Source organism: Sciurus vulgaris (assembly GCF_902686455.1).
Source record: "Sciurus vulgaris genome assembly, chromosome: 2".
In the NCBI taxonomy this organism is placed as follows: Eukaryota; Metazoa; Chordata; class Mammalia; order Rodentia; family Sciuridae; genus Sciurus; species Sciurus vulgaris.
In genome coordinates, this window is record NC_136462.1 from 175,860,676 (window position 1) to 175,869,610 (window position 8,935).

General features: G+C 47.2%; 1 protein-coding gene across 2 annotated transcripts; it reads left to right on the plus strand.

Annotated features, from left to right (window-relative positions):
- Positions 1-35: 35 nt before the first annotated feature.
- On the plus strand, positions 36-8,935 carry PCED1A (PC-esterase domain containing 1A). Of its 2 annotated transcripts, XM_079126630.1 has the most exons (8): positions 36-289; positions 601-745; positions 1,282-1,361; positions 1,470-1,708; positions 1,799-1,949; positions 2,037-2,283; positions 4,161-4,436; positions 4,787-8,935. In XM_079126630.1, exons 2-8 carry the CDS (start codon positions 622-624, stop codon positions 5,032-5,034), a joined length of 1,365 nt encoding a protein of 454 aa, XP_078982756.1. In that variant the 5' UTR covers positions 36-289; positions 601-621; the 3' UTR covers positions 5,035-8,935. The 2 variants fall into 2 exon arrangements, with proteins under 2 accessions (XP_078982756.1, XP_078982757.1); XM_079126631.1 differs by lacking the exon at positions 36-289 and having other exon boundaries at positions 334-745.

Consider the following 8,935-nt stretch of genomic DNA (forward strand, 5'->3'; position numbering starts at 1 on the left):
GGGACATGGGTGACCGGAAGTGGGAGCTGTGAGCGACGCCGCCTGGGGCGCCGAGGCCCGAGGCGCCGTCGGGGCCACTGCGACGCACGCATGGAGAGCGCTGGGCGTCGGCTTGCGCACCGACGGCTAACCGGGGCGCAGGGGCTCTGCAGGGCGGGGGCTTTGCAGAACCGACTGGCCTCCCGGGGCGCGGGAACATGAGGCTCGACTTGGAGCCCGCTGCGGGCCAGGCGCACAGTGCGCGGTCTCGCACTACTCGCCGGTGAACTGCGCGGAGCGCCGGGATTCGGTAATTGGCGCGAGCGGGCGCGCGCGCATGCGCGGGGCAGCGGGCACGTGGCGGGGCGCAGGGCGGCGCCGCCGCGCGGGAAGCGCCACAGTGCCCTGGAGGCCTGCAGGCCAGGCGTCCGCCGCCTCCCGCACGGAGTGTAACCAAGCCCGGCGCTGCCATGGGCACCCTTCTGCCGCCGCAGCCGCCTCTCTGTAGCTCTGAGCAGCCTGGGAGGGGCTGGCGCAGGCCTTATTTATCCCAGGGCGGGCCCTGGGGCCGACCTGCTCCGAGTCCCCGCCCTCGAGCGGCTTAGTGGCCTCTCCCTGCAGCCCGTCGTTGTCAGTGGCGGCATGGTCTTCTGTCTGGAAAACGAGGTGCCGCACCGCCCGCTGCGAAGCGCCATGGTCCACTTCCAGGCCTCGGAAGTCCAGCAGCTGCTACACAACAAGTTCGTGGTCATCTTGGGGGACTCCAGTGAGTGCCCCCTCTAGGATGACATGTCCCAAACCCGCACCTGCAACCTGTTTCTATGTTTGCACCTTTTTTCTCCATCTCAGGTCTCTCTGCCCCTTAGTCTCTTCTAGTTAAATAGATTCCCCCCGCTTCTTTTTTATTTAATTCCCCGCACATCTTCCACAGGTGTCCTGACATGTAACCTGTGCATTTTTTGCCCATCCTTGCTTAGAATTTTTTTCTCTCTCACAGTCCTCCATAATTTCCCTAAAAGGAGCTATGGGCTGTGTCATGTGTCTCCTGGGGGACTTGACCAACTTGATTTTGCCAGGTGATCTAGGATCAAAGTATACTACTTTGGCAGAGCGGGACACAACTAGAAAGAACAGGCAGTGCCAGGGCTTTTAAATCTTCCCTTTTCTTCTGCACCTAAGTGAATACTCCATGGAGTTGGTGTTGGGCAGTCCAACCCTGGGAAGATGGGAGGCCTAGACTTGGGAAGAGCTGGGGTGGGGCAAGGTCTGCCTCAGCCTTTGGGAATCACTGTCTCCCTGCAGTCCAGAGAGCTGTGTATAAGGACCTGGTGCTTCTGCTCCAGAAAGACTCACTGCTTACAGCTGCCCAGTTGAAAGCCAAGGTGAGGGAGGCTTGGCAGCTATGCCAGTGGTGGGCGGGTGCAGACCCTGGCCTGGCAGGGTCCACCTCCCTGGCATGGGTCTGACCAGTGGGGTTGGGGGGTGGGTAGGGGGAGCTGAGCTTTGAACAGGACCAACTGGTGGCTGGGGGCCAGCTGGGTGAGCTGCACAACGGGACACAGTATCGTGAGGTCCGCCAGTTCTGCTCGGGTTCTGGCCACCACCTTGTACGCTTCTACTTCCTCACCCGCGTTTACTCCGAGTACCTTGAGGACGTCCTGGAGGAGCTGACATATGGGCCTGCCCCCGACTTGGTGATCATCAACTCCTGCCTCTGGGATCTCTCCAGGTTGGGGCAGGGGAGAGGTAAATACAGGTTGGAGGTGGAGGTATGGCTCTGCCCCTGTGCTCCTTGCCCACCGTATATGTTACCTAACAGGTATGGCCGTTGCTCAATGGAGAGCTACCGAGAGAACCTGGAACGAGTGTTTGTGCGCATGGACCAAGTGTTACCAGATTCCTGTTTGCTGGTGTGGAACATGGCAATGCCCCTAGGGGAGCGCGTCACTGGGGGTTTTCTTTTGCCAGAGGCAAGTAACTGGGGCCCTCCTGGACAGGGGATGAAAACCTTGCTGGTAGATAGGGGACCCTCTTAGAGGCTGCACTTTCTCCCTCAGCTTCAGCCACTCGCAGGCTCTCTACGGCGGGATGTGGTTGAGGGGAACTTCTACAGTGCTACACTGGCAGGGGACCATTGCTTTGATGTCCTGGACCTCCACTTCCACTTCCGGCACGCAGTACAGCACCGCCATCGAGATGGTGTCCACTGGGACCAGCATGCACATCGCCACCTCTCACATCTACTTCTGACCCATGTGGCTGATGCCTGGGGCGTGGAACTGCCCAAGCGTGACCGTCCCCCTGGTGAGCCCTCCTACAGGGGGACCGGGTAGGGATACAGATAGGGCTGCCAGAGCACAGGACTCGGGAAGGGAGTGGAACAGAGGTACTTATGGAGAATTGGGGTCCCTTGAAGGATTGTCATGGATACTGAGTGTGCCTTTGTCATTCTTTGGGGAGCATTAGCTCATAGGAACAACATTTTAGGCTGAGTCCAGTTCTTTACAGTCTAACCGTGTAGTCCCTCTGTTTACATGAATGAGTTTGTGCAAGCATTGATTATTGCATAAGGCCAGGTATCAAAAGATCCTGTTCACAGATAAATAGGGAAAAAATGGTGGTACTTTTAGCTAGGCACAGGTGTGGGGCATCAGAAGACAGAAATGAAGGAAGGGTAGTCCAGGCAGTGTGGCAGAGGCAAGGAAACTCATTGGACAGGAGTAGCTGTCAGCTGTAAGGTTACTGAGCAGAAACATAATGCACAAGGTCGGTCTCAACGGTAATGGGCTTAGTGGAAAACATCCTATAAGCTCATCTCAGCCTCAGGGTCCCTGTGTCACTGGTTGCAGCTTAGTACGGCTGTCCTTTGGCCCCTATCACTGGTTATCAGCACAGGCTTCTGAGGGTTCCGACCCTCCTGCTGTTATGGGGCACAGTTCCCATCATGTCTGAGTTATAACTTTTCTGCACAGCAAAATGTTTCCTTGTTAGACTCTCAGTTCCTGCCTCCTCACACCCCGGCATCATGGTTGATTGTTTCCATGTCTGCTTCTCTCCATCCTATTCCCAAAAGACTGGTTTCCTGCCTCACTTGCTCACAATTCACCCCTTCAGCCCAGGTCTAGCAAAGTTGCTCTGTACACAGTGCCAATAGGACAGTATTTGTTGAGTAGGAGGCGTAAGTTATGTTAGAAACTGTCTCAGCACCACAGGGTTGGGGCAGAGGCTGGAAATATCATAGAGACAAACTTCTGGAACTTAGTAGCCAGAAATTGGAGCATCAGGGAGGTGAATTAAGACCTGAATTGGGTAATGTCCCATTTCCCTGTTTTAGATGACAGTGTTTATCCCTAGCAAAGGACAGGTTTGTGGTGAAGCTAGTTTGTGGTGTCTCAGGTCTCCTGAATCCAATTTGAAGCTACAGAAATTAAGGACATCCAATACAAGAGTTGATATGAGGTGGGAGGATGAGTTGTGAGTTTGATTAGGGCAGTTCTGTCGGAGGTACTGTGGAAATACAGTAGACTTGTAGCCAGGTACCAGGCAAAGATAGAGGTCGAGAGCGTGAATATGAACTTCAGATTGGCAGGAAAGGAACTGATGGCAGAAACAAGGAGGTGAGGATAGAGAGGCACTTTCAGGGAAGACAGGCTGTTGATGACATGTGACTGTTGAGAAGACAAGACTTGGTTAAATTTGTCCCTGAGTGGTTGCATTTAGGAGGAAATGCATTGAAGGCATGGAGTAGCATGGAGAAGAGTGAGTGAGCAGTTGATGAGGGCATGGAAATGGGACAAAATGTTCCTTGTGGAACTTTGGAAGGAACGGGGGGCTAATGGCAGAAGGGAGAGCAGGGTCTTTATATTTGGCTTATTTATTGGTCTATGGGAAAGAGTTGGGGAGAGGAGAAAGATAAAGATAACAGGAATTGAGCAAGCACAGGAAATAGGGAGGAAAGGAAGAGGCCACAAGAGTGGGAGATGTGAGGCAAGAAAAAAGGAGCATACCTTGAAATGGGCCTAAAAAGTGAGGATATGAGGAAAACTGGGTAGAAGGCACACGGTACTCCAGCTTGGTGGCCCTATTCTCTGAGAGAATAGAGAACTCTGGTCGTGAGGATAATCAGAGTTCAGGGCAGCCTGGCTTCCCAGGCCTTTCTAAAACAATCGTCCCATTCCTAGACCCGTGGATTGAGGACTGGCCAGAGATGGATCATCCATTCCAGGGAAGCCATAGGCAGTCCCCAGACTTCGGGGAGCAGCTGGCCTTGCCTCCGCCCCCACCCTCTCCTTTACCCCCTCCCATGTCTTTTCCCTACCCTCTTCCTCAGCCCTCGCCACCTCCCTTGTTCCCACCCCTGCCCCAGGATGCCCCTTTTTTCCCAGGCCAGCCCTTCCCACCCCATGAATTCTTCAATTACAATCCAATGGAGGACTTCTCGATGCCACCCAACCTAGGTACGTGCCTCCGTGGCCTCCCTTCACACCTCTCCCAATCTCCCCTTGTACCTCCCCCAGCCCAGCCTGCTGTATCCCGGAAAGCAGAGAGGAGTTGGGTACCCCTTGTGCTCCCAGGATTGAGTTTGGTGACAATATTTCCTTCTTTTGGAACAGCATCTATAGACTAATTAGTCAGTTCATTGATTATCAGAATTTACTCACCTGGAGGTAGGGGAAGTGGTATCCCCATTTTGCAGATGAGGAAACCAAAGCCAAGAGAAACTCACACTAGAGGACCAGAGCTGCCTGGAAGCAGAGCTTTGCTCACTCTAGTTAGAAGCCCACTCTGACAACTGGTTCTTTTATAGGATGTGGCCCTGGAGTGAACTTTGTGCCTGGCCCCCTGCCACCTCCAGTCCCTGGCCCTGTCTCCCATGGTCAGCACCGAGGCCCAGTGGTCCACCGGGGAATGCCACGCTGTGTTCCCAACAGCCCCTACCATGTGCCGAGGATGGTAGGACCCTGTAGACAACGGCTCAGGCACTCAGACAGACTGATCCACACATACAAACTGGACAGACGGGGACATACCCATTCGGGAACATGGCCTGGTTAGATTGGATCTGGGCTGGGGGCTGGATGTGCCAGTGGCCCTGCAGGGCCTGCCTGGCACCCCAGGTATTGGGCCTGGCGTTGTTCTTGTCCATTGCTGTCACCAATAAAGGCATGGAAGGACAGAGTGACATATTCTGTATAAAGAAAGTGGGTCTCCCAAACCTTGGTCTTTAGAGTTGGTGAGGTTGCCTTTCACTTTTTCCAATATTGGACATTTGACCCCACACTATTTAGAAGTCATTGAATGCGCTCTCTGCTGTTAACACATTCATGTCTACCTTCACCAGAACACATACTTAGCAAAGATTATGGAGGGGTCTCTTGTGGTCAGCAGCTCTTTGGGCCTGGGAAAAATCAAGGGCTAAAATTTTGGATCTGGCTAATTCTTACCTATATGTCCCAGTTGCATGTAATCATATATGTATTCAATATTCATCGATTCCTGGAGGTAGATACTTTATCTGGCATAATTCTTAGCACATAGGTGGCACTCATTGCTTAGAACTAAACCAGAAGCTCGCAAATCCAAATGCGAAACCAATTAGAAACTCACTGTTTACCTGATGTAATGTGCGGTGGAAAAAAATTAAACAATGACCAGCTTTTGGTTGTGGGAAACAGAGAATTGAAAAAGGAATCCAAGGTGGTTGCAGGGCCAGGGTATTAGTATAGAGAGTTGGCTAAAACTCAATGTGGAAATTAAGAAAAGCAGAGGAATTCAGCTTTGACAAGTGGTCCTGACTCTTGGGTTCTGATCCTACAAAGGTCTTCAGTGGTGGAATGTGGGCTAAAATGGTGGGAGGCATCCAGGATGGATCATGGCACTGGGCTGATGAGTGATGTAGAGGCAGAAAAAAAATGAAGACCACTTAAATAATCATGAAGTAGAATGAATGGAGGGCATGATACATGATTCTTTCACTTACTTCCTGTTCTGATTAATGAATCCTTTGAAAAGGACATTAATATCTAACACAAAAGGAGACAAATAGCAGATCAGAAAAATTGTTGATTCTGGCTAGCAGTCTACTAGACTAAGTGCAAGTAAAAGGAAATGATTAACACATTGGTGCTGAGGAAACAGGTACAGGCATCCGGAATTGATAAAACCCTTTTGAAGTGCCAAACGAGGCAGTCTTGCAAAGACACCAGCATGATGCCTGAAACAAATACTTTTGAATTTCATTGGTATAAACAAAAAAGGGGACATAACAAAAATGAAGTTTTATTTTTTTTTATGGAGATACAAATACATAATTTTCTTGACAAAAAAAAAATTTTTTTTTTCCTTAGTAAACCCCATCTTGGAGCAGCTCTCCAACTGCATCCACTTTGCCCAGTCCCTTGCCACTGCTTTGTGTCTTTCCTTCTCAAAACCCTTTCCTCTGTCCAGATGCTTTTGCATCTCTAATTCTGGAGGCTCTGACTGTTGTTGGAGAGTACTTTGCACCTGGATTGATTTGCAGGATGAAAACAATGTGAGCTACCCAGTCTTGCTGGGCCTTCTCTGTTGCATGCCATCTTATTCTCCAAGAATTCTGTCACCTTTCCGACTTAAGTCATTCCAAGGTTTTCCCACTGGCTTCTGGAACTCCATCCTGACTCTGGAACTCTCTATGAGCAACCTTGGGACTGTTTAATGTGCTCAACATCCCCTGCATTCTACCTCTGTTTTTTATTTCCACCCCATTTTGCTCTGTGGCTTACCTCACCCATGGTGAAGTTTCATAACCTTTATATCTATGTCCTGACCCTTTTTACCCTGAATTTTTCAGCTTTAAAATGTGCTGAAATATCTTATTCTCTTTTTGAAATTTGAATTTTATCATAAGAATAGAATAAAGACATTATTTTCAATTTGTCATATAAGCATGTGTAGTACAAATCACTTGTGAAAACTTGACTCCTGTATTACAGATTTTATTCAGTCATGACTGGGAAACAAGAAACTTAAAAATAGCTTTTTACAAGCCATCATTTGCATTTAAATTATTTCCTGGCTTTTGTTTTGAGATGCAAAAATAATGAAAATCTTATGTTCCCCCGTATGTAGGCCCACTGTTGGCTCAGAACAGAACTCAAACTGTGTTGTCTCAGAAACCATAATTGACCATTAACAAGGCATTCAGTAAGACAGTCTTGCTTTGTCTCCTTCTCATGGAATCTTGGTTTTGTTTTTTGAATCTTGGTTTTCAAAGAATATATCCAGTATTCATTCCTTTGCCATACCAAGATATTCCTAAAAGGAGCAAAAGATGCATGAGCACTTTATTCTCATTTCAGCCTTTCCTCTCCAGGGGGGAAATTTTTTTTTAAAGGAAAGTTAAAACTAGTGGGATTGCTTTTTTCAGAATATTTGATCTAAACTGGAAGTTTTCCAACAAAAGTGGAAACTTGCCTTCTGTAAATTATTCAGTTCTTGGCATAGATTGTATGTCCAATTAGGTGTCAGAGTACATCTGAGACATGTAATAGTGAAAGATAAACTCTGATTGCAAGTAAATGCATCTATTCTTCCTTTTTAAGTTAGCTTTATTGACATGTAATTTATATACAATAAACTGCATATATTTAAAGTGTGCAATTTGATAATACATCTGTAAAACCGTCATCACAATCAAGTAATCCCCCCCCCTTTTTTTTTGTACTGGGGACTGAACCCCAGGATACATTACCCCTGAGCCACAGCCCCAGATCTTTTTATTTTTCATTTTGAGACAGGGGCTTGCTAAGATGCTGAGGCTGGCCTCAAACTTTTTTTTTTAAGTTTTTTCTTAATATCTATTTTTTAGTTGTAAGTGGACACAATATATTTATCTCTAGGTGATGCTGAGGATTGAACCCAGTGCCTCACACATGCTAGGCAAGTGCTCCACCACTGAGCCACAGCCCATGAACTCAAACTTTTGATCCTCCTGCCTCAGCCTCCCCCTAGCTGCTGAGAATGCAGGTGTGTACCACCACACCCGCCTAAGATAATCAAATGTATCCTTCTAGGGACTGGAGTTATGGCTCAGTGGTAGAGCACTTGCCTGGCATATGTGGGGCACTGGGTCAATTCTCAGAACCACATATAAATAAATAAGATAAAGGTCCATCAACAACTAAAAAATACATTTAAAAAATATATTCTTCTACTTCTTTATAATTTCTCCCTCTTACCCATCCCACAATTTCCTTGCATTCTCTTATTCCTGTCCCCAAGCAACCATCATACTGATCTGCTTTCTGTTACAGTAGATCAATTTGCATTTTCTAGAATTTTTAAGTAGAATCATTCAATAGGTACTCTCTTTTAATCTAGCATCTTTCATCTTAATGGGATCTAAAAATTGTTCATTTTAAAAATTGATGTGTAATATTTATTGTGTACTTATAAAATATTTGTAACATGAAAGTTATGAACCTAAATTGGAAACCACGTGAATCTAAAAGACAGATGTTATCAGAATGGGGCTTCTTCCTGTGTATTCCTCATCTTACTCTGTAAACTCAGATTCCCAGACAAGAGTATATGGAATTGCTGTTCTTAATCATTTTCAACTGGATCCTGATTTAAAAGGAATTGTTTCTAAATTTCCACTCTAAAAATTATGTATATTATTGTAGATTTTTTTTATAGCTAACCTTTATCCAGTTAAGAAAATTCCTCTCCAATGGCTGGGAATACAGCTCAGTGGTAGAGTTCTTGCTTAACATGCATGAGGTCCTGGGTTTGATCCCCAGTACTGGAAAAAGGAAAAAAATTCCATACTTTGTTTACTAACAGTTTTGATCACGAATGGGTGTCAGATGATAAAGTTGCTTTTTTCTATTTTAAGGACTAATTGGTTATTCTGCTCTGTTTTGTTTATGGTGAATTATGTTTCTGTTTCTTTTATTAAATCATTTTTATGTTTCCA